This window comes from Centropristis striata, chromosome 10 (assembly GCF_030273125.1).
Source record: "Centropristis striata isolate RG_2023a ecotype Rhode Island chromosome 10, C.striata_1.0, whole genome shotgun sequence".
Classification (NCBI taxonomy): domain Eukaryota; kingdom Metazoa; phylum Chordata; class Actinopteri; order Perciformes; family Serranidae; genus Centropristis; species Centropristis striata.
The window spans coordinates 2,580,250-2,607,084 of NC_081526.1; the positions used below are offsets into that span (position 1 = coordinate 2,580,250).

At 38.4% G+C, this 26,835-nt stretch overlaps 1 protein-coding gene across 1 annotated transcript in view; it reads left to right on the forward strand.

Moving 5' to 3' along the window:
- Positions 1 to 6,752: 6,752 nt before the first annotated feature.
- The window catches only part of asmt (acetylserotonin O-methyltransferase), a 40,087-nt gene continuing 20,004 nt past the window's right edge, over positions 6,753 to 26,835 (forward strand). Inside the window, exons 1-5 of the mRNA XM_059343397.1 lie at positions 6,753 to 6,842; positions 8,787 to 8,961; positions 12,320 to 12,449; positions 13,949 to 14,017; positions 19,721 to 19,839. Coding sequence (XP_059199380.1) covers positions 6,753 to 6,842; positions 8,787 to 8,961; positions 12,320 to 12,449; positions 13,949 to 14,017; positions 19,721 to 19,839 — 583 coding nt within the window. The remainder of the gene's footprint in view (positions 6,843 to 8,786; positions 8,962 to 12,319; positions 12,450 to 13,948; positions 14,018 to 19,720; positions 19,840 to 26,835) is intronic.

The window sequence follows — 26,835 nt, forward strand, 5'->3', positions numbered from 1 at the left end:
AAATAAAAATAGTCCCGGTGAATAGTAGTTAGTGTGCTTTTGCAAGCAAGCACACAAAATAAGCCCGGTGAATAGTAGTTAGTGTGCTTTTGCAAGCAAGCACACAAAATAAGAATAAGCCCGGTGAATAGTAGTTAGTGTGCTTTTGCAAGCAAGCACACAAAATAAGCCCGGTGAATAGTAGTTAGTGTGCTTTTGCAAGCAAGCACACAAAACTAGAAAATTTCTAAAGAAATTTTGATTGTGTGCTTGCCTCTGGACTGTGACTCTCGTGGCTTATCAAAAGGGGCAGGGATTAAACAGGGACTTTCTGCTGAGTACACTGACATCTCATACAAGTCTCTAGGACAAACGGTTCACTAGTTAGTAAAAGGGGGCGTGGCTAATCAAAAAGGGCGGGAATTTATGAATTATTGTTACGTAGAACTGATAAGTCATGAACCATCATCATGCATGACAAGTTTGAGGCAGATTGGACAATGTATGGTCAAGTTATAAGGTCTCATGTTTTATGAAGAAAACGCCATGTTTGTTCACTTAGAGTAAACTGACAGTTATCAGTTAGAATGTCTGTGTTGGAGGAGGAGGGGGGGGGCTTTGGTAGCTAAGCAACCACGTGGCCAGGTGGAGTCGACCAATCAGAGCAGAGCAATCAACTGAAATTAACTGACGATGGAGACAGTTCCATCAAAGTGAGCAGACAGAGGTCGACAAACTTGAAATTCTGGCCTCGAACAGAAAGCATTTTCGGCAAAACCATAATACCTATCATTGATCCGACTTTACTTTGAGCGTCCTGAGTTCTTCCTGAACATCTCCATATGTTTTTTTTTAAGAAAAATGAAAAAATAGCTTTGTTAGAGCGATTTTAAAAAACTGTTAAATTTTTTTTTTGAGAAATCTTCCTTCATTTTTAATATGGGAGCCGATGTGGCAGTTGGTGCATTTTGTTTGAGCATCTGTGCGTCCTGCGCCCAAACTATAACTCTGACAGCTTTACCAGAGGATTGTGAGTGAGAGGACAAATTTTCCTACGTTTCTATGTATAAATTATTTCTGTAGAGTGAAATTTGCGGCCTGGAGCGCAGTTTTCAAATTTATTTTTTGACAATTCTTTCTCTCCCTCTACACTCTGTTTGATGACTTCCCCACTCTAGACTCTCCATAGGGTTACATTGGGGGGATTTTTTGACGTGTTTTTGCCCAATAATTTGAAAACCGTTTGTCGAAACCCTTATAAAAGTCATAGCACACTTGTCATGGGCGAGCCGGTCGGTTTGATACCTTTTTTGTGTATGTGCGGCCAAAACTCTGGGAGGAGTAGTCGACCGAAAAATGACACGGAAGAAACGGAAGATTAAAAATAACTAGAAACAAAATTCCAGGGAAATTTTGGAGTGCCACGGGACTACTGCCGGATGATTCTCGTGGATTAAATCAGCAGTTAAACCGGGACTCTGTCTTGAGTTCACAGACACCTCATACAAATCTGTAGGACAAACGGTTCATTAGTTAGTAAAAGGGGCGTGGCTACTCAAAGGGGGCGTGGCTTTAAGCACCATTCACACAGGGACTCTGTCCTGAGTTCACAGACACCTCATACGAGTCTGTACGACAAACGGTTCACAAGTTAGTAAAAAGGGGCGTGGCTACTCAAGGGGGCGTGCCTTCAATCACCAGTAAAACAGGGGCTCCGTCCTGAGTTCACAGACACCTCATACAAGTCTGTAGCACAAACGGTTCACTAGTTAGTAAAAATGGGCGTGGCTACTAAAAAGGGGCGTGGCTTCAATCACCAGTAAAACAGGGGCTCTGTCCTGAGTTCACAGACACCTCATTAAAGTCTGTAGGACAAACGGTTCACAAGTTAGTAAAAGGGGGCGTGGCTAATCAAAAGGGGGCGTGGCTTCAATCAGCAATTAAACAGGGACTCTGTCCTGAGTTCACAGACACTTCATACAAGTCTGTAGGACAAACGGTTCATTAGTTAGTAAAAGGGGGCGTGGCTAATCAAAAGGGGCGGGAATTTATGAAATATTGTTATGAAGACAATCAGTGATGAGCCATCATCATGTATGACAAGTTTGAAGCAGATTGGACAATGTATGGTCAAGTTAAAAGAGTTAACTGTTTTCAGTTAAAATGTCTGTGTTGGAGGAGGGGAGAGGGAGGGGGGGAGCTTTGGTAGCTAAGCAACCACGTGGCCAGGTGGAGTCGACCAATCAGAGCAGAGCAATCAACAGAAACTAACTGTCACTGACAATGCTTTGCTAAAGTGAGCAGCCAGAGGTGGACAAACTGAAAATTCTGGCCTCGAACAGAAAGCATTTTCGGCAAAACCTTAATACCTATCACTGATCCGACTTCACTTTGAGCGTCCTGAGTTCTTCCTGAACGTCAACATATATTTTTTTTTAAGAAAAATGAAAAAATAGCTTTGTTAGAGCGATCTAAAAAAATGGTAAAATCTGATTATTTCAAAAATCCTCGTGTGTTTTTAATATGGGACTCAATGGGGCAGTTGTTGCGTTTTGGTGGCACTTCTCTGTGTCCTGCGCCCAAACTAAAACTCTGACAGCTTTACCAGAGCATTGTGAGTGAGAAGACAAATTTTCCTACGTTTCTATGTATAAATTATTTCTGTAGGGTGGATTTTGCGGCCTGGAGCGCAGTTTTCAAATTTATTTTCTGACAATTCCTTCTCTCCCTCTACACTCTGCGTGATGACATCACCGCTCTAGTTTCTGAACATTCCGCGCAATACACACACATGGGAAAATCACCCTCCCCATTAGTTTGGAAAAATGGAAATGTTTTCGCACTTCGTGCAAAAACTATACGTGCAATCGCTTTGAAATTTCACAGGACTAGAGTTAAATTCAGGCCCTACAACTTTCTAAATCGGTTCGGAATTTTACGAGCAACGGTTTGCGAATGGTGAGGCCCCAAAGTTTGCGCAATGCGTTCCGGATGGGCCGAAAAGTGCACGTTTGTGCACGTTGTGCGAAAACGTGCACGCCGATCGCTAATAAAAGTCATTCCACACGATTCCCGATTAGGGCGCAACTTTTGACGTTTTTACTTTTCGCGATTTCTCAAAGCTGTGGGACGAGTTACGCGCCAAAGTTTTTACGGAAGAATAATCTATATATAATAATAATAATAATAAACATGAGCAATAATAAGAGATGCCTCGTGCTTCGCACGAGGCACTCATCCTCACTGCTTGCAGTGAAGATGAGTGCCTCGCTGCTCAGCCGTGGCACTAATAAAAATAGTCCCGGTGAATAGTAGTTAGTGTGCTTTTGCAAGCAAGCACACAAAATAAAATTAAGCCCGGTGAATAGTAGTTAGTGTGCTTTTGCAAGCAAGCACACAAAATAAAAATAGTCCCGGTGAATAGTAGTTAGTGTGCTTTTGCAAGCAAGCACACAAAATAAGCCCGGTGAATAGTAGTTAGTGTGCTTTTGCAAGCAAGCACACAAAATAAGAATAAGCCCGGTGAATAGTAGTTAGTGTGCTTTTGCAAGCAAGCACACAAAATAAGCCCGGTGAATAGTAGTTAGTGTGCTTTTGCAAGCAAGCACACAAAACTAGAAAATTTCTAAAGAAATTTTGATTGTGTGCTTGCCTCTGGACTGTGACTCTCGTGGCTTATCAAAAGGGGCAGGGATTAAACAGGGACTTTCTGCTGAGTACACTGACATCTCATACAAGTCTCTAGGACAAACGGTTCACTAGTTAGTAAAAGGGGGCGTGGCTAATCAAAAAGGGCGGGAATTTATGAATTATTGTTACGTAGAACTGATAAGTCATGAACCATCATCATGCATGACAAGTTTGAGGCAGATTGGACAATGTATGGTCAAGTTATAAGGTCTCATGTTTTATGAAGAAAACGCCATGTTTGTTCACTTAGAGTAAACTGACAGTTATCAGTTAGAATGTCTGTGTTGGAGGAGGAGGGGGGGAGGCTTTGGTAGCTAAGCAACCACGTGGCCAGGTGGAGTCGACCAATAAGAGCAGAGCAATCAACTGAAATTAACTGCTGTTGGAGACAGTTCCGCAGACAGAGGTGGACAAACTGAAAATTCTGGCCTTGAACAGAAAGCATTTTTGGCAAAACCATAATACCTATCATTGATCCGACTTCACTTTGAGCGTCCTGAGTTCTTCCTCAACATCTACATATATTTTTTTTAAGAAAAATGAAAAAATAGCTTTGTTAGAGCGATTTAAAAAAACACTTACATCTACTTTTTTATGAAATCTTCCTGCGTTTTTAATATGGGAGCCAATGAGGCAGTTGGTGCTTTTTGTTTGTGCATCTGTGCGTCCTGCGCCAAAACTATAACTCTGACAGCTTTACCAGAGGATTGTGAGTGAGAGGACAACTTTTCCTACGTTTCTATGTATAAATTATTTCTGTAGAGTGAAATTTGCGGCCTGGAGCGCAGTTTTCAAATTTATTTTTTGACAATTCGTTCCCTCCCTCTACACTGTTTGATGACATCACCACTCTAGACTCTCCATAGGGTTACATTGGGGGGATTTTTTGACGTGTTTTTGCCCAATAATTTGAAAACCGTTTGTCGAAACCCTTATAAAAGTCATAGCACACTTGTCATGGGCGAGCCGGCCGATTTGATACGATTTTTTGTGTATGTGCGACCAAAACTCTGGGAGGAGTAGTCGACCGAAAAATGACACGGAAGAAACGTAAGAATAAGAATAAGCCCGGTGAATAGTAGTTAGTGTGCTTTTTGCAAGCAAGCACACAAAACTAGAACATTTCGAAATAAATTTTGATTGTGTGCTTGCCTCTGGACCGTCATTCTCTTGGCTTTTCAAAAGGGGCGGGGGACTTAAACAGGGACTTTCTGCTGAGTACACTGACACCTCATACAAGTCTCTAGGACAAACGGTTCACTAGTTAGTAAAAGGGGGCGTGGCTAATCAAAGGGGCGGGGTTATCAATCACCAGTTAAACAGGGACTCTATGCCGAGTAATCTGACACCTTATACAAGTTTCTAGGACAAACGGTTCATTAGTTAGTAAAAGGGGGCGTGGCTAATAAAAAGGGGCGGGGAAATTAATCACCAGTTAAACAGGGATTCTATGCCAAGTAATCTGACACCTTATTCAAGTTTCTAGGACAAACAGTTCATTAGTTATGAAAGGGGGCGTGGCTAATCAAAAAGGGCGGGAATTTATGAAACATTGTTGTGAAGAATTGGTAAATGATGAACCATCATCATGCGTGACAAGTTTGAGGCAGATTGGACAATGTATGGTCAAGTTATAAGGTCTCATATTTTATGAAGAAATGCCATGTCTGTTGAGTGACAGTTAACTGTTTTCAGTTAAAATGTTTGTGTTGGAGGAGGGGGGGCTTTGGTAGCTAAGCAACCAGGTGGCCAGGTGGAGTCGACCAATCAGAGCAGAGCAATAAACTGAAATTAACTGACAGTTCCCCCACACTGAGCAGCCAGAGGGAGACAAACTGAAAATTCTGGCCTCGAACAGAAAGCATTTTTGGCAAAACCATAATCCCTATCATTGATCCGACTTCACTTTGAGCGTCCTGAGTTCTTCCTCAACGTCTACATATATTTTTTTTTAAGAAAAATAAAAAAATAGCTTTGTTAGAGCGATCTAAAAAAACAGTTGGACCTCATATTTTCTTTTGCAAGCAAGCACACAAAATAAGCCCGGTTAATAGTAGTTAGTGTGCTTTTGCAAGCAAGCACACAAAATAAAAGCAAACAATCAAGGTATAGTGCAATAAGAGCTATTAGTGCATCAATAAGGTCTAGTGACAATTCTTTGAGGAGTAGAATTATCGTGTGGTGCTAGGAGAGAAGATGCTCTCTGAAGGTCTTCAGGAGGTTTTTAAAGGTAGAGAGGGACGCCCCTGCTCTGGTTCCACCAGCGGGGAACAAGAAACGCAAAGAGTCTGGATTGTCTTGGACCAACGGGGGGCAGAGCCAGGCGCCGTTCATTGGAAGAGCGCAACAGTCGTGAGGTAGCATATGTCTGAATCAGGGCGTTCAGGTAGGTAGGAGCAGTACCGGAGACAACTTTGTAGGCAGCATTAGAGATTTGAATTTGATGCTGCAACAGGTAGCCAGTGGAGCTCAATGAGCAGCGGTGTGACATGTGACCTTTTTGGCTGGTTGTAGACCAGGAGCACCACGTTCTGGATCATCTGAAGCGGTTTCACTGTGCAGGCTGGCAGCCTGTCAGGAGGCGTTACAGTAGTCAAGTTTTGAGATTACAACAGCTTGTGTCACGAGTTGAGTGGCATGTTGAGTTAGGTAAGGTCTATCTATCTATCTATCTATCTATCTATCTATCTATCTATCTATCTATCTATCTATCTATCTATCTATAAAACAACAAGCCTCAGTCACATTCTGGGGTCATGTAAGCAGTGTAAACCAGGTCTGTATGAGAATGCGCTGAGTGAAAGTCTCCATTGAGGTTGAGTGATGAAGAACAAGGCAGCAGTGTGTTGCAGAGAGTTGTTTCTTTGTCCAGAGCAGTCTGAGCCCCTGCTCTAATCTGGGTTATCTGCCTCTAATCAGCTTAGCCCACTGCCACTCTCACTGCTGCTGCTGGGTGGGCACTTTGTTCTGGTCCGGTCTGCTCTCCCACTCACACACACCTGTTGAAGAGCCTCAGCAGCAGGTTGAACTAGAGGAGAAGCTCACTGTGCATGTTCCAGAGACATTCAGGGTGTTTTCTGATCATGGCGGAGCATCAAGAGGTGGATCCACCTGCTGCAGACACGTACCCCCGAAAGATCCTGGAGTACATGGAGGGATTCCTCGTCTCCAAGGTAACACACACATGGAGTACATACACACTCAGCTTCATAGGCCACGTACAGAGATAAAACCCTTGTTTACTTTCTTGAATTAAGATTATTAAATCTAGAAATAAGCATGTTGAACGCTTAAAATGAGAAATTAACTCTTAAAACCAGATAAATTAAAGCTGCCAGCAGTGATGAACTGGCCCGAGCAGAGTGACCTGATGATTATTTGGTTCTTACCAAGATAAAAAAAACAACTTTTTGTGTCTTTTTTGTGGTGTTTTTTTGTCTTTTTGTGTCTTTTTTGGTGATTTTTCATCTTTTATGTCTTTTTCAGTCATTTTACATCTTTTGTTTCTTTTTTGGTCAATTTACATCTTTTTGTGTTTTTTTCGTGTATTTTTGTGTCTTTTTTTGTCACTTTGTGTCTTTTTTTGTTTCTTTTGTGTCTTTTTTGTGTAATTTTGTGTCTTTTAACATCTTCTTTTGGTCACAAAATGACCAAAATAAAAAAAAACTTTAGAAGTGTTAGATAGATACCTCCTAGCTAATTGATCTTGTTTTAAGAGTTAATTTCTTTTTTTAAGTGTTCAACATGCTTATTTCTAGATTTAATAATCTTAATGTAATAAATCGTGTCAAGGTAAATTATCTGTCCATGCAGCAAGATCATTTCCCTCAGATTTACTGTTTGATCTGGTTTTTAGACTAAACACCTTTTTTGCAGTTTACAGACCATAGACCTCTATGCGCAGACTGACCTGCTAAGTGATTTTGTTAGCTGCCTGAAATACTTGTTGGGATATTTCTTCAGTATTGGCGAGGGGACACACAGGAAAATTAGAATCACAAATTATTCAGAAGCTTTAAAGGGAAATTCATGATTGGAAGATATGCAAGGTATGCAATGAATTAGGTCCACAAATAGAAAACACCACAACAAATCTTGACGCATCATATAGTGCTGTCCTGATTAATGAAAATATAGAGTGAATCATTTAATGAGCGTACTCTTGCAGATTATTAGGTTCAGCAGATAGAGCTCTACTCTCTGCTCTCTGTAGATCATGGGTCTCAAACTCGCAGCCCGTGGGCCAATTGTGGCCCTCGTGACAATATTTTGTGCCCCCCACCTTGATATGAAAGTTTAATGTGAGTTTTATATGAATGACACTTTACCGTGTTGTCTGTGGAAGGTCCCTTTAATTACTTTTTTTAATAATTCTGTGTCTTTTTTTAAAAATAATTCTGTCTTTTTTTGGGGTAATTTGTGTCTTTTTTAAAATAACTTTGTGTCTTTTTTTTTGTAATTTTGTGTACTTTTTTGGTCATTTTGTCTTTTTTGGGTAATTTTGTGTCCTTTTAATAATCCTGTGTCTTTTTTCTGGTAATTTTGTGTCTTTTTTTGTAATTTTGTGTCTTTTTTTGTAATTTTGTGTCTTTATTTAAATAATTTGATGTCTTTTTATTAAATTTTGTGCATTTTTTTGGGGTAATTTTGTGTCTTTTTTTTGGTAATTTTGTGTCTTTTTTAAAATAATTTTGCATCTTTTTTAAAATAATTTTGCATCTTTTTTAGTAATTTTGTGTGTTTTTTGGGTCATTTTGTGTCTGTTTTGGGTCATTTTGTGTCCTTTTAATAATCCTGTGTCTTTTTTTGGTAATTTTGTGTCTTTTTTGTAATTTTGTGCATTTTTTGGGGGGTCATGTTGTGTCTTTTTTTTTAATTTCGTGTGTTTTTTGGGTTATTTTGTGTCTTTTTGGTCATTTTTGTCTTTTTTTTGTAATTTTGTGTCTTTTTTGGTCATTTTGTGTCTTTTTTTTCAGTAATTTTGTGTCTTTTTTTGGTCATTTTGATAATGCCTCCAGCGGCCCCCAGGTAATTTAAGTTTCAGACCCCTGCTGTAGATGAACTCTCTGCTCCTCCTGCTCCTCCTCCTCTGTCTCCTCTCCCTGTCTCTGACCCAGACAGTGTTCTCCTCCTGTGAGCTGGGTGTGTTTGATGAGCTGCTGGCTGCAGGGCGCCCCCTGTCTGCAGAGGAGATCAGCCGGGCGGTGGGAGCCAGCCTGGACGGGACCCAGAGGCTACTGGCCGCCTGCACCGGCCTGCAGCTGCTACACACACACCAGGACCAGGGACAAGGTCTCACACACACACATGCACCGCAAAAAGAGACGCGTTAAAAACAGAGCCGGTCCAAGGCATAAGCAAACTAAGCGACTGCTTAGGGCCCCTTGGCCACTAGGGGGCCCCCAAGAGAAAATAAGAAAATAAATATTTAGATTTTCGGTAAAACTTTACAATAACCAACTAAATAATGTTTATAGATGGTTTATAAACCAATTATTAACATTAACAAATTGCTATACATATTTAATCTTAAAAAAACAATTTCTTAGAGTTATATGAATCATTTCATAAATCATTAATAAACTTAATATGGTGTTAAAAATGTTAAAATGAGTGCAACTAAAACTATTAATAAACTATTAATTATAATTGAATTGTTTGTTAATGGTAAAGTAACTATAAACTTACATTAATATACCATCTATTTGCCATTTATAAATGTGTTAGTTAAACATTAATAAATTATGTATTCACCATTCTAAATGGCCTATATATGGTTTATAAATGATGATTAAACATTAACAAACTATCTGTTTACCATTTATAAATGATGGTTATTGTAAAGTGTTAGCAGATTTTCCTTTATATTTTGCATGTATGACTGATGATTTCTATATGATCAAAGTACGGTGGCCCTGAAGTGCAAACCACACCAGCAATTCACACAACACACAATGATTTATTTGCACTTTATTGTTGTTCTTGCACTACAATTTATTTTTTGCACTTTGCTTTTGCAGTTTTTTGAAGCAAAAAAAATACTCTTTTACAGTAAATACAATGCTTTACCATTTGGAATGTTGTGTAAATCAACCTCAGGTTGCTCTTGTAGCTGAATGTGTTACATTTGAGATTAAAAACAATATGTGGCACCCTGGACATCATTCAATCATTGGTATTATTTGTATTATTATTATTTTTTTCTTTATATATTTTTTTATTGGAAATTAGCATTCATAAGCATCAGTAAAAGACAACTTATTCCACAGCTGTTTTCCACATTTTTGTTTTTTAAAGGGTACATTAGAACAAAGAACCACAAAAGAAAAATAAATACAAAACAAAACAAAAAACATAGTATTATAATAATATATAATAATATATAGGGAGGCAAAAAAGCAGAGAAACAGAAACATCATACCAATACATAAATAAACACAGGATGGCAAGTATGCTCATTAAAAAAATAAAAAAATATTTAAAAAAATACCTTAATAAAATAAATGAAAATTGGATGCATCAGATCAACTCAGTTGGGGTCCAGAGAGGTGAGGGTACTCACATATGTGATGACAGGCTGCCATCTTTTATAAAAATTGGCTGCTGAGCCTCTCAAGGAATATATTTGTATTATTATTACATTGGTATTATTTATGTTATTAACTGGGCCACTCCCTTAAATGTGTAAAGGCATATCAGGCTGACACTAGGATAATGTAAACAACACTGCCACTGTCGCAATGAGTTTATATGGTGTGTGAATGATCAACAATCAATATTATTGGCAGAAATAAAGGGCCCCAAATTTGAATTCTGCTAAGGGCCCCATGGAGGCTTGGACCAGCTCTGGTTAAAAATGACACATGTTGTGCAGAATTTTAACACATGTAGTGAGTTTTGTGCTTAGGGACTACACATGTTGTGTCAAATTTAACACAATACATGTGTGAGCCATTTTAACACACAAATTGTGTCATTTTAACTCATTATATGTTGATAATGTGTAACTGAAAATTACCAAAAACTACCAGTTAATGTGTTAACCACGTACACTTCCGAATCCATTGGATGACAAAAAAAATGTCCGTTGAACTTTTGAACTTCATATATTCACAGGCCTATATATTCATTTAATATATAAATATTATTTTTTATTCTTTTTAAGGCTATTTCATGTAATATCATATACATTTTCATCAAGTTTTTTTGTGACACAAACTATTCTCCCCCAATCAGATGACACATGTATTGTTTCAATGGGGGGAAAAGAAAAGAAAAATAACACATTGTGTGCTAAAATCTACACATGTGTAAAATGATATCAACACAACCATGCATGTTGTTTTTTGACACATCTCTTTTTTCTGTGTGGAATAATATTATTAACAGTCACACTCATCCCTCTGCTTGTGTGGTAGCACTAATAGTAATAATGATCATTTACCAGTGAAACGTATTCATAGTGATGTGACCATTTTCATTCTTTTCTGAGCCCACTAGATGGAGCTGTTGGTTCAAATAAAAAGGCCTGAGTAATGGGAATTGGTTGTGTTTTCAGCTCTTTGTTGAACAGAGAGCTCCATCTAGTGGACTCAGAAATAAAAAGAAAATGGTTCATGTAACTTCACTGGCACATCACTATTTATTCATACACTGCAAAAAACAGTTGACAAAAAATAAGAAATAAGAAATAAATAAAGAGAATTAAGCAAATACATGCTCGAAACAAGTCAAATTATCTGCCAGTGCAGTAAGTACAATTTTCTTTCTAAGAATTATTTAAATAAGTAAAAATATATCTAGAAACTAGAAAAAACGATATGTTGAAATAAATTCAAATATACTTATTTTGAGCAATTGTAGCAACATTAAAATAAGCCGCAATACTTGAAACGAGCACGTCTTAGTGATGGAAAAGGCTAAAACTCTCAGTAAGAACCAATATTTTAGGTAAAAACTCACCACATTCAACATTCGAATAGCTTAAAAGCATGAAAAAGCTCACAATGTCAATCCTAAAAACAAGACTTTACACAATAAGATAATTACATAAGCACATAATAATACTAACTAGAAAATGTCTCTCCTGCTCCTCCTCCTCTTCCTCCTCTGTCTCTCCTCCTGCTCCTCCTCCTCCTCTGTCTCTCCTCCTCCCCCCCCCTCCTCCTCCTCCTCCTCCTCTGTTTCTCCTGCTCCTCCTCCTCCTCTGTCTCTCCTCCTCTGCTCCTCCTCCTCCTCCTCTGTTTCTCCTGCTCCTCCTCCTCCTCTGTCTCTCCTCCTCTGCTCCTCCTCCTCCTCCTCTGTCTCTCGTCTTCCTCCTCCTCCTCCTGTCTCTCCTCCTCCTCCTGCTCCTCCTCTGTCTCTCCTCCTCCTCTTTCTCTCCTCCTCCTGCTCCTCCTCTGTCTCTCCTCCTCCTCCTCTTCTGTCTCTCCTCCTCCTCTGTCTCTCCTCCTCCTCCTCCTCTGTCTCTCCTCCTCTGCTCCTCCTCCTGCTCCTCCTCCTCTGTCTCTCGTCTTCCTCCTCCTCTGTCTCCTCCTCCTCCTCTGTCTCTCCTCCTCTGCTCCTCCTCCTCTGTCTCTCCTCCTCCTCTTTCTCTCCTCCTCCTCCTCTGTCTCTCCTCCTCCTCCTCCTCCTCCTCCTCCTGTCCCAGTCTTGTACAGTAACACGGAGGAGTCCAGAGTCTACCTGACCCGTTCCAGTCCCGTGTCCCTCTACCAGTCCATCCAGTACAGCTCCAGAACCATCTACCTGTGCTGGCACTACCTGACCGACGCTGTCAGGTCAGTACACCTGAAGAACAGCACATACTTTCATCTCAGAGGCTGGAGGGTTATGGTTCCTCAAGGAAGAATATATATATTTTTTTTTCGATGCCCATTGTTGCCTCCCTTCGTGTTCTGGCTTGAAAATAATACATATTTAGAAAATAAAGAAACAGATAATCAATTACATTTTGTCACTTGTGGTGCTGAGTCACGTGATGTGTGGTCATTGCCTTGCCCCCCTTTAGACGGTCAGACCGCTGTCACAGAGGTCAGGTCACGTCAAGTGACAGACACGTTATGTTTTGATAAATCTTGCAAGATGAAACGGCCATCAAAGTTCTCCGGTGCTCAGTATCGAAAGAGAAGAAAAGAGGAGGAGGAGAAGAAGTCCCAATCTTTTGTTAAATGCTGTTTTGTGTGAAGACGTTTCATCTGTATTAGCTTGCTAGCTAGGTTGAAATAAAGCAACGCTAGCTTAACAGTTAAGCACATTTTTTGCGCGGTTTGCACTTTCATCGTCTCTCTTTGATTCTTTGTGAATTGACTTGTAAGTTAATAATTATATAAAAATACAGTTGTGTTATATAGCTGGTTGGCACTGGTCTGTCATTTTATATCTGTTTGTGGTCATTGTGTGTATCTTTTCTGTCTTTTTGTAGTCATTTTGTATCTCTGTAACCACACAAACACATAGACTTTGATATTTTTTGCAGCTTTGTAGTTTTCATCATCATTCTGTCTCTTTGTGGTCATTCTGTGTCTTTTTAGTCATTTGTTTATGTCTTTGTGGTCTTTTGCCCACGTTTGTATTTATTTTGTGTCCCTTTATAATCATTTTATGTGTCTTTGTGGTCATTTTGCATCCGTTTGTGTCTTTTTGAGTGACATTTTGCAGTCTATTTGCAGGCTATTTGTAGTCAGTTCTGTCTTTTTGTAGCCATTTTCTGTCTCTCTGTAGTAAGTTTGTGTCTCTTGGGGTTATTTTGTGTCTCTGTAGACACACAAACACAGACTTTGTGATTTTTTTATTGCAGCTTTGTAGTTTTGCATCATTCTGTGTCACTTTGTGGTCATTCTGCTTCTTTTTAGTCATTTGTTTGTGTCTTTGTGGTCTTTTGCCCCTGTTTGTAGTTATTTTGAGTGACATTTTGGACATTTTGCAGGCTATTTTTCAGTCTTTTTGTAGTAATTTCTGTCTTTTTGTAGCCATTTGTTTCTGTAGACACACAAACACAGATACTTTGTGATTTTTTTATTGCAGCTTTGTAGTTTTGCATCATTCTGTGTCTCTTTTTGGTGATTCTGTGTCTTTTTTTGTCTTTTTTGTTTGTGTCTTTGTGGTCTTTTGCCCCTTTTTGTAGTTATTTTGTGTCTCTTTGTTGATTTCACCTAAAATAGACTAAATTAGGTGAATTCATGTCAGCACATTTTATCCACACACCATCACATAAGTCACATACCCATTATATATATAGCTCAATATAAACTATATGAATATTTCTGCCTTGTTGTAGGGAGGGAAGAAACCAGTATGAAAAGGCTTTTGGAGTCAGTTCCAACGACCTGTTTCAAGCTCTCTACAGGTAAGAAGCTGTCACACACACACACACACACACACACACACAAACACACACATCCTCGCTCATTTACATTCCAGCCCTGTCTCTCCATCTTCAGCCTGTCTGTCACTCGCCTCTGTTTCCCCTTGAAAAAAACGACTGGTGGGATTTATTAGCAGGCAGGAGATGTGTGTGTGTGTGTGTGTGTGTGTGTGTGTGTTGTTGTACTTCCTACATAGTGAGGACCAGAACACGTTTTTAACCAACAGAGTGAGGACATTTTGGCAAAGTGAGGACGTTTCGGCAAAGTGAGGACGTTTCGGCCGGTCCTCACTTCTTTAAAGGCTTTTTTTTTTTTAGATTTCAGACTTTGTTTTCAGGGTTAAAGGTTACGTGATAATGATAATTAACTGAAACTGTATTGTGGGATAACAAATAACTGAAATTATAGAGAAAATGTCCTTCGTTTTCCTCTTTGTCAACTTTTTTCATACATAATGAAGATGGATCAGACAAAGGAAATAAAGGTAAAATTTATTGTGACCTCTTTTAATCTCCCACCCAACAAATACCCCATTACAAAAAACTACAACTAATAAAAACTAAACTAAAACTAAAGCATTTCAAAAAAATAAATACTAAACTAAAACTAGCAAACTCACTCTAAAAACTCATTAAAACTAAATTCACAACAAAATTAAAACTAAAACTAATGAAAAATCCCAAACTATTATAACCTTGCAAGGGAATTCACTGTTCCAATGAGGGTCCTCACACAGATAGAAGCACAAGAATATGTGTGTGTGTATATATATTCTTGTACTTCCTACAAAGTGAGGACTGGAATTTTTTTTTTTTTTTTTTAGCCAACAGAGTGAGGACATTTTTGCAAAGTGAGGACATTTCAGCCGGTCCTCACTCTTTAGAGGCTTTTTTGAGATTTCAGACCCTCACAAAGATACAAGTACATGAATGTGTGTGTGTGTGTGTGTGTGTGTGTGTGTGTGTGTGTGTGTGTGTGTGTGAGGAAGCTTGCAGCAGAGAGAGAGAGAATATATGTGCCTTTGTCCTTGAGGTCTCATGTGTTTGTGGTAACTTCTGCCCACAGTTTTAACGCTTCACTGATCTGCTGGTCAGCAGTTTTCAGGGGTCACACGCTCAAGTTTCACACTTTGTTCTCTAATCGGCTGTGATGGTTGAGCCTGAGGCGCCGTACGGTAGAACAGAGAGCGCCAAACTCTAACAGAGTGGAGCGAGCCGCTAACACGGCCTCCTTCTTGTCCTCATCACGGCGTGATATGAACAGCAGTTGCACTGATCTGAAGGGGATCAGAAGCTCATAAACGGGATGAAACAGATGTTAAAATGCACATTTCCATTATCATTTTACATCTGAACCATAAAAGGAAATGTACCAGCACCAATGTGTAGATACAGAATGAATCAGCTCCACACACCTCTCCTCCAGGGAAATAGAAAGAAAAAACTAGGAAATTTGACATGTATTCCTGTGTCAATGCATTTTTTTTAGATATATACACTGTAAAAAAAAAAAAAAAAATCTGTTGCTTTTACAGAAAAAAAGCTGTGGTTACCAGAATAATTCTGCAAAAAATACAGTACAATTGTAAACAACTTTACAGAACAACTGGTAGATTTGTATTCAGTGTACAATAAATCAACCTGGTCTCACAGGAATCCGTGAAATAGCCACGGATTTGCTTAACTCAAAATCCGTGGAATAGCCACGGAATCGCTCAAATTTCTGTGAAACTGGCACAGATTTCTCTACAATGCAAGTTAATGACAGTCATATAATGGTTTAATTGATAATAATTTGGATATTATCAAGGTTATTATAAATAAATAGAATTTTATGGTCTATGAAATAAGATGAATACAAATAATAGTAAGAGACTGCCAGTTATGCATATAGTGCTAAAGAGCACTTTGCATTAAAAAGGTATTTTTTGTTTGTTTTTCTACACATCATGCAGTTTATGTTTAGTATTTTGCTGGTATTAATGACAGGGCTTGTACATCAGTTGATTATTTCTGTATCTCCCATTTTTTTATTCAGTTTTTTTTGTCTTGTATCCTTTTGAAAAGCAGCTGTTAATCTAAAAAAAAACCTGCCTCATTAAAAAACGTGCGTGCAAACTGAGAATATCCAACACACGAGCCGTGCGCACACAATGTAATACACTCTTGTGATGACGAATTTGCAATTCAGCTTTAATTGATTGAAAATGAAAATAACCCAGAAGACAAAATTTCAACACCTGCGCACAATTGATTTGATGTGGAGTCGCAGTTGTTTGTCCTGCTGATTTCCCCTGAGAACCCTGAGGAAACAACCGCTGAAGTCGTTCTCAGAGCGCTGCAGCTCGATGACTCACACTCTGTTCACTCATCGCCATTTAACCAGCCGCCTGCTGCACCTGAATCATTTACAGCCGAGTCCCGTCTGCAGCTGGAATCCTCATACTCGAGAAAGCAGAAAAGATTTGGAGAGCCAGTGTGGATTTAGAGCTGCTGGAGGCAGTATCACAATGACTTAAAACACACACAAAATGACTAAAAAAAGACACAAAATGACTAAAAAAAGACACAAAATGACCAAAAAAAGACACAAAATAACTAAAAACAGACACAAAATGACAGAAAAAGACACAAAGACACAAAAGACACAAAATGACTGAAAAAAAACTAAAAATCTTTAAAAAGACACAAAACGACAAAAAAAGACACAAAATGACCAAAAATTACACAAAATGACAGAAAAAAACTAAATTACTTAAAGAAGAAACAAAATGACCAAAAAAAAAAGACACAAAATTACCAAAAAAGACACACATTTTTTAAATAATTTTGTGTCTTTTTAAAAATAATTTTGTGTCTTTTTAAAATAATTTTGTGTCTTTTTTTAAAATAATTTTGTGTCTCCTTGGTAATTCTGTGTCTTTTTTTGTAATTTAGTGTTTTTTTCAGTCATTTTGTGTCTTTTTTGGTCATTTTGTGTCTTTTTTTTAATTAATTTTGTGTCTTTTTTTGGTCATTTTGTGTCTTTTTTAAGTAATTTAGGTTTTTTCTGTCATTTTGCGTCCTTTTTTGGTCATTTTGATACTACCTCCAGCGAACCCCGGTTAATTTGAGTTTGAAACCCCTGCTTTAAATGATACTGCTTTTCTTTTTTTATCCGTGATAATAATGGAAGGAAAGCTGCTGTAAAACCAGGAACAGTGACGAGGCAGCCGAGAGCCGTAATAACTCAGTAGATATGACAGAGTGCTGCGGGGACGTCTGTACTCGGAGCAGACGGATCACAGACACGCCGGTTTCATAACGACAGACATACGGAGAACCGAGCTGAGCCACGTTCCCTCTACGACTGGAGAAAGGAGCAGACCGTGTGCATGTTAATGTTCTCAATCAGGGACAAATGAAAGGATGTTATTGTTGGAGGGCATTCGATAACTTACGTCCAAAATGTTCCCAAATTAAAGCTGACAGTCTGTTTGGCCTCACAGTCATTTCATCTTTCCACTTCCGATGTAATCAGAGTCTGAGGACGCAACAATGAGTCACTTTCAAAGTTCCTCCGGAGGTCAGAGAGTCGTCTGAAGCTGCTCCGAGGATCAGATGGATAATATATATATATATATATATATATATATATATATAATACAACTCTAGTGTTACAGAACAGAGGAGACTGTGTGTGTGTGTGTGATATTGTTCTTCCTACATAGTGAGGACCGGAACAGGTTTTTTAACCAACAGAGTGAGGACATTTTGGCCTAACTTTGACAAAAATTACAAAAAAGACACAAAATTACCAAAAAAAAGACACAACATTTTTTAATAAATAATTTTGTGTCTTTTTTTTGGTAATTTTGTGTCTTTTTTAAAAATAATTGTGTGTCGTTTAAAAAAAATAATTGTGTGTCTTTTTTAATAATTTTGTCTTTTTTAAATAATTGTGTGTCTTTTTGGTAATTTTGTGTCTTTTTTTAATAATGTTGTGTCTTTTTAAAAAAAAAAATTGTGTCTTTTTTAAAATAATTTTGTGTTTTTTAAAATACATTGTTTTTGTAATTGTGAGGACATTTTGGCCGGTCCTCACTTCTTTAAAGGCTTTTTTATTTTTATTTTAGACTTTGTTTTAAGGGTTAAAGGTTACATGATAATGATGATTAACTGAAACTATATTGTGTGGTTACAAAAACAAACTAAGTAAACGAAACTAAACTAAAATTATAGTGAAAATGTCCTTCGTTTTCGTCTTTGTCAACTTTTTTCATACATAATGAAGATGCATCAGACAAAGGAAATAAAGGCAAAATTTTACTGTGACCTCTTTTAATCTCCCACCCAACAAATACCCCATTACAAAAAACTACAACTAATAAAAACTAAACTTAAACTAAAGCTTTCCCAAAAAAACAAACAAAAAAAAACTAAAACTAGCAAACTCACTCTAAAAACTCATTAAAACTAACTGGATTTGAAAACAGAAAATCACAACGAAATTAAAACTAAAACTGATGAAAAATCCAAAACTATTATAACCTTGATAGGGAATTCACTGTTACAATGAGGGTCCTCACAAAGATAGAAGTACAAGAATGTGTGTGTGTGTGTGTGTGTGTGTGGCCCCGTGGCGTGGCAGCGTGCTGGGTGATGAGGTGGAGATTCCTCAGAGCAGCAGCACTCACCACAGGCTCTATTCTGCTGCAGACACACACACACACACACACACACACACACACACACACACACACACACACTGTGTCGCCACGGGGAGAAACTCTGGAGACGAGGAGAGGCATTGTGTGTGTGTGTTTGTGTGTGTGTGTGTGTGTGTGTGTGTGTGTGTGTGTGTGTGACTGTTTATTGTGGACTTGTAGAACATTAAGTGATAGCTTACAGAAAATGATAGAAGCAGAAAGTAAGTTTTGCCTCATGACAGAGAGACTAACGTGAAAGAGAGGCTGGACTGAGATGACTGTGTGTGTGTGTGTGTGTGTGTGTGTGTGTGTGTGTGTGTATTATGTGACTCACCATCTTTTCTAAATAGTAACAAGACACGAAGACGTTTGTGTCTCTTTGTACCCATGTTCTCTCTTCAAAGTCATTTTATATCTGTTTTTGGTCCTTTTGTGTCTCTTTGTGGCTATTTATATATTTGTAGTAATTTTTTGTCTTTAGCCACGTAAGTCTCTTTGTGGTCATTTTGTGTCTCTGTAGACACACAAACACACAAACTTTGTGAGTTTTGCGTCATTTTGTGTCTCTTTTTTAGCTATTTTGTGTCTCTTTGTAGTTATTTTGTGTCTCTTTGTGGTCATTTTTGTGTCTCTGTAGACACTCAAACACACACACTTATTTTACTTATTTTAGTTTTGCATTATTTTGTGTCTCTTTGTGGTCATTTGGTGTCTCTTTGTAGCCATTTTGTCTCTCTTTGTAGCTATTTTGTGTCCTTATGGAACTATTTGTAGCCATCTTGTGCCTCTTGTGTGTGTCTTTGTGGTCTAATGTGGTCTGGTTCTTATGTTTGTAGTTAATTTTGTGTCTCTTTGTAATCGTTTTCTGTGTCTTTGTAGTTATCTTGCATCTGTTTGTGTCTTTTTGAGTGACATTTTGCAGGTGGAGGCCAACGAGGGTCCTGGTCAAGGGCCCACTCTGTAACCCATCCATGTGTGTGTGTGTGTGTGTGTGTAGGTCTGATGAGGAGATGGTGAAGTTCATGCAGTTAATGAACTCCATTTGGAACATCTGTGGTAAAGACGTGGTCACGGCCTTTGACCTTTCACCTTTCAAGATCATCTGTGACCTTGGAGGTAAGATTGTGTGTGTGTGTGTGTGTGTGTGTGTGTGTGTGTGTGTTTATCGAGTTACCATATCTCGTTTCCATAAGGTTGTGGGTTCACAGTCATTAACATTTAAATTGTTGCTGTCATGTGATAATAAAGAGACAGCTGGCCACACACACACACACACACACACACACATGTATTAATGCAGTACAGTAAAAATGACCTTTATTATCCCTGCAGCCTCTCTGAGTTAATGACTCTTAGTAAATCAGTCAAGCTTCCCAACACACACAAACTCAAAGTCACCTCCACCTGTTTCTACCTCAGTTTCCCTTTTTCTCTCACAGATTCATTGTTCGGCTGTTGCCAAGCACTAACACCAATATACTACAACTGTGAGGATAAATAATGTTAAATCATGTTTATTTTCCTTCAGATCTAAACAAATACACCAAACAATACAACAACAAACAGGAGAGAGAAACCAAACAAATGTCATATTGTCACATTTTGCAAATGACAACTAAAACCTCTGAAGTCCAGGAGATTTTGGTTCAAATTTGTCAACTTCCTCTGCATTAATTTCTGTCTCTGTTCAGCATCTTTCAGTCTGTCCTTACATCACATGGTTGATGGCTATCAGTCAGATTTTTCATTTTATTTTAATTAACAAAGTATAAAGCTGCCAGGAACCCAAAATACAAACAAAAGACACAGGTTTCTATGGAAATGTACCATTTTTAAAAACCATTTATACACACAAAAACAGCAGAAAAAAATAATAAGTAATAAAACTACAAAACAGTCTTTTTGCATGTAAATTAAAAATAGTAATAGTTTTCATTGTAGAAAGAAAAATTCACATTTTAAAAATGGTCTAGAAACATAAATGTCACACTGTGAAAGCTCCTATGATTGAACTTTAACTGGCTTTCTCAGCTTGTCTACATATCATATATAAATAAAGTTATTACTGTAAATAAAACATGTATTCTCAATAAATAGATGGACTCCAGAGGGTTAACTTCCAATACAGTGCTCCAGGTAATGGCTGCAACACGTGATTCTGTAGTTTGACAACCAGGAGAATGAAGTAATTATTACCATTTTCTTATTGTTGCAGCTTTTCAGTTAACCCTCTATGGTACGGTGTTGCCCCCATTTATGGCCTGTCAAATTTCTACAATGCATTTTTTTGAGTGATGCGATATTTTAAAAAAGAGGGAAGAGTATAGGGAACCAATAGCAATGCTTTAATTTGTCACATGACCTCCAGGAGGCCATATTGAAACCCTATTTTGCAGACTTTTCCAAAGGAAACAGCTTTGCCATTTTGCGCCACAAAAATCACTCAAAACATCATTTCCTGACCCTTTTCTATCTGGAAAAAAATATTCCTACTAAAAGGTGAGTAAACCATCGTTTTCGATAGTTTCATGCACTTTATTTTCTAATTAAATAATGGAAACTTGTTAAAATGCAACTGAACTTAGACTGTTGAAGACATTTATTTCAATGGGTCGCTGGTTCAATGGTTCAATGTTTCCTACAGGCAACATTCAGACAAAAAAACAGTTAAGAAAGTTCCTTTTATAATGTTTTTAAAATTAAAATGTTATGTATTGTTCCCTGTTGAAGCTACTGAATCTTTTACATGTGTTTATTAAATAAATAATGTTCAAATTATGTATAAATTATGTTAGAAAAAACAAAAACTTTTTCAATTATTGTGGACCATTATGGTACAATGTTGGGCAACAAACCCCCAAAAAATAAAAATTACAAAATGTCTTCAAATTATGTTTATTTAGTCTATTTTAAGACAATTTTTTTCCTAACTGGTATCATGATTCGTACCATAGAGGGTTGAACTTTAAAACAACAAATATAAACAATATTCTTTACGTACAAGAAACACACAAGATATATGCACATGGAGATAAATAAGAAGGTAAAAAATTTACCTGCAGGGGGCGTTCCCGGTGGCACACCTGGTAGAGCGCGTACCACAGAGGCCCAGTCCTCGTGAGCGGGCGGCCCGGGTTCGAGTCCGGCTCGGAGCCCTTTCCCGCGTGTCTTCCCCTCTGTCTCCCCCTTTCACTCTCAATATCTCCCTCTCTCTCAATAAAGCTACAAAATGCCCAAAAAAATATCTTTAAAAAAAAAAAAAAAAAATTTACCTGCAGACTAATTCAACTTTCAGCCAAAATCTCTGAAAGTGAAGGAAGACGTCTCAGTCTAGTCGGTCTTCTTTGAACACATCAAGGTGAAAAGGAAACGTTTCCTCACTGATCTCCTCTCTGTGTTCTTCTTTGTGAAATTGGATGTATTTATAAAGTGCCTTTGAACAGGAGATTTCATACAAAATGGTTTACACAGAGACCAAAGGGCATAAAGATATAAAAGTAAGGAAAAGAAAACCCTAGAACAAACACGACATGAACTCCACAATGTGAATTTTGAAGAAACGCAGAAAAAAAGACAAAAGAGAGACGGATCAAAAGAAGAAACATTAAAATGAGTCTTCTATTGTTGCAGGACTTTTCATCTCTAACGTCATGGGATGAGTAATAGGGAAAAAGCTTTTGCCTGAGAGGTGTTGGTGGTTCTGTTTCATTCTGAACTGAGAGCTGAATGTTGTCTCCTCTCATCCGTCGGTCAGAAATAGCAGATGATGGATAATAATGTAGCAGTAACAGGATAGGAATAATGCCGTTTCTAAGAATAAATGTTTGGCTCCACATACACTTTAACATGATGGAAAGCATTAGCTCCACTGTGTTAACCTCTTCAAACCCACCTGCAGCTCGGGTTGGGTTAGACCGCCCTTTATGCAGCCAAAGCTCATAAGAGAAGAACTGTAAGGCCAAAATGCATTCATCAGGCTTCATTTAACCCGCTATGGTACGGTGTTGCCCCATTTCTGGCCTGTCAAATTTCTACAATGCATCTTTTTGAGTGATGCGATACTTAAAAAAAGAGGCAAGAGTATAGGGAACCAATAGCAACGCTTTAATTTGTTGAATGACCTCCAGGAGGCCATGTTGAAACCCTATTTTGCAGACTTTTCTAAAGGAAACAGCTTTGCCATTTTGCGCCACAAAAAATCACTCAATATGTAAACCTAAACTGCGTCACCTGCGTCTGCATAAAGACTGATAAATATGCATGCGTACAGGCACGCGTATTGCGAGTACACCGAATAATGAAGAGGTAACGGGTGACAGAGAGAGACAGAGAGAGAGAGAGAGAGAGAGAGAGAGAGAGCATTATTTCATTATCAAAAAAATAAAAATGGGCCTGAAAATAAAAATATCCTGACAGCTCTTTTGGGGCTTGGAGTTCCTCTTTAAGTTCTGCTTTCTTATAAACAAGCGCTTGAGGAATGGTCCAGTCCTGATATACTGTTATAGGCGTTAAAGGCGTTAACACGTGTGTCACTATTGTCCTAAAGCCAACGCTTCAAAAGCCTTAACGTGTGCATGTGTAGACTGAAACAGCCAAAACTGTCTCAACGGTCTCTCTTGGTAATACATAGACTGCTTGAATTGTGCAGTGAAGCGGCTGTTAAACTCAAAATTTACACATTTAAAAAAAAATCTTTTTTGTACAGGTTTTCCACTTTGCTAAATTTAGCACATAAAATGCTTGAAAAGTTTGACATCCTTATTCGTGATTTAAATCCCTCCCCTTAAAGCCATATAAAGTTGTAAAATTGTATATCATGCTGACGGCACACAGGAACAGTAACAGGTTAAAAAATGTTTGGACTCAGTCAGTCTGAGACATGGTGAGAACCTCACTGACTGTTGTAATACTGTGTGTAACACCTCCACTGACCACACAGGGGCGCTGTAGAGCCACTATAAGCACATACTCACATACACACACACACACACACACACAAACATTCTTGTACTTCTATCTTTGTGAAGACCCTCATTGTAACAGTGAATTCTCTTGCAATGTTATAATAGTTTTGGATTTTTCATTAGTTTTAGTTTTAATTTTGTTGTGAATTTTTGTTTTCAAATTTTTAGAAAGATTTTAGAGTGGGTTTGCTAGTTTTAGTTTAATTTTTTTTTTAATGCTTTAGTTAGAGTTTAGTTTAGTTGTAGTTTTTTGTAATGGGGTATTTGTTGGGTGGGAGATTAAAAGAGGTCACAGTAAATTTCGTCTTTATTTCCTTTGTCTGATCCATCTTCATTATGTATGAAAAAAGTTGACAAAGATGAAAATAAAGGACATTTTCACTATAATTTTAGTTTATATTTGTAACCACACAGTATAGTTTCCGTTAATTATCATTATCATGTAACCTTTAACCCTTAAAACAAAGTCTGAAATCTCAAAAAAAGCCTTTAAAGAAGTGAGGACCGGTCGAAATGTCCTCACTTTGTTGGTTAAAAACGTGTTCTGGTCCTTCCTATGTAGGAAGTACAAGAACACACACACACACACACACACACACACACACGGATGCAGTCCTCCCGTCTGTTCTTTCCTCTCCTCCGTGACTTTCTCAGTATGAGCTTTGTGTGTTCATGTTTATGCATTAAGGTGCAGCACCAAGAGGGGTGTGTGTGTGTGTGTGTGTGTGTGTGTGTGTGTGTGTGTGTGTGTGGGTGTGTATGTGTGTGTGTGTGTGTGTGTGTGTGTGTGTGTGTGTGCATGTGGACAGCAGGAGTGACTGCAATGTCCCATTAAGACTTTGTCTCACACACACAGCATCTGTTGTGTCAGCAAACACCTGCTGCTCAGGTGCACTGCCTGTCTGTCTGTCTGTCTGTCTGTCTGTCTGTCTGTCTGTCTGTCTGTCTCTCTGTCCTTCTTTCTGCCAACCTGCTGACTTTAATCCAGCCAGTCATAGTCAACATTCAAAGTAGCGGTCGACCGATACGGGTTTTTTAAGGTCGATACTGATTATTTTGACATCAGTCTTAACCGATCCCTGAAAAATAAAAAATCTTTCCTGCCACATGCCATCACACTGTACAATAACAGATAAAAGTCTGGTTCATTACATACAGTCGCTGTGCACTTTATGTGTTTTTTATGCACACTGTTGATTGCACTTTATTCGTTTCACGGCACCAATATTTTTATACTGTATATTCATATTTATTCTGCACTGGAATTCTACTCCTTAATACATTCTCCTTCTTTAGACACTTTATTTTTTTATTGTATTTTATATTTTATTGCTTGAAGTATGCCTAGGTTGTTGTTTTTATTTAATTGTGTTGTTATTATACACTGTAATTTCCCAGCTTGGGATAAATAAAGTATACCTACCTACCTACCTACCTACCTACCTACCAACCAACCATCCAACCAACCAACCAACCAACCATCCATCCATCTAACCCTAACCCAACCAATCAACCAACCAACCAACCAACCAACCAACCAACCAACCAACCAACCAACCAACCAACCAACCAACCATCCATCCATCCATCCATCCAACCAACCAACCAACCAACCAACCATCAAACCAACCAACCAACCAACCAACCAACCAACCAATCAACCAACCAACCATCCATCCATCCAACCAACCAACCAACCAACCAACCAACCAACCATCCATCCATCTAACCCTAACCCAACCAACCAACCAACCAACCAACCAACCATCTATCCATCCATCCATCCATCCATCCATCCATCCATCTAATCGTAACCCAACCAACCAACCAACCAACCAACCAACCATCCATCCATCCATCCATCTAACCCTAACTCAACCAACCAACCAACCAACCAACCAACCAACCAACCAACCATCTATCCATCCATCCATCCATCCATCCATCCATCCATCCATCTAACCCTAACCCAACCAACCAACCAACCAACCAACCAACCAACCAACCAGGCTACCAACCAACCATCCATCCATCCATCTAACCCAAACCCAACCAACCAACCAACCAACCAACCATCCAACCAACCAACCAACCATCCATCTAACCCTAACCCAACCAACCACCCAACCAACCAACCAACCAACCAACCAGGCTACCACCAAACGGCTCTTCTCAGTATCTGAACAGTAAATGTGAAAATTCAGCGATTGTGAATAAAAAATAATTGATTAACAACTGATTGATTGAGAATTTATGTGAACACAAAATAAAAGATGAGCAATTAAAAACAAACGAACAAAAATAAATACAAGACAACAACACAGAATGAAACAACAAGACTCAACACTTATTTGTGTTCAAAAGGAGTGGGAAGAAGCCAAAGCTTATTAAATCCCACTCCTTCTCGCTATGTTAATTCACTATATTCAGTTATATAACAACAATAATATATATATATATATATATATTATTGTTGTTCATATATATATATACGGCCATCATAAACCAATCACAAACGGCCATCAGAGGATTCCATTAACAAACGGAGGCAGCAGGTTAGCTCGGGGTCCTGGACAGCGTGTTGTGTTTGCTTTTGCTTTTCCTCGCTGCTCTTTGATTCTTTCTCCTCTGCTAACCCCTGTTTGATGTCAGAGCCAGATCTGTGTGTGTGTGTGTGTCTGTGTGTGTGTCTGTGTCTGTGTGTGTGTGTGTCTGTGTGTGTGTGTGCAGAAACAGTAGACTGATACAGTAGCAGCAGGTCATGTTTGGAGGAAGGCACCACTGGGCCTGACAGTTTGCCCTGAACACACAAACACACACACACACACACACACACACACATTCTTGGACTTCTATCTTTGTGAGGACCCTCATTGGAATAGTGGATTCCCTAGCAAGGTTATAATAGTTTTAGATGTTTCATTAGTTTTAGTTTTAATTTTGTTGTGAATTTTTGTTTCTAAAATCCAGTTAGTTTTAATATTTTTTAGAGTGTGTTTGCTAGTTTTAGTTTGGCATTTATTTTTTTGAAATGCTTTAGTTTTAGTGTTAGTTGTAGTTTTTTGTAATGGGGTATTTGTTGGGTGGGAGATTAAAAGAGGTCACAGTAAATTTTGCCGTTATTTCCTTTGTCTGATCCATCTTCATT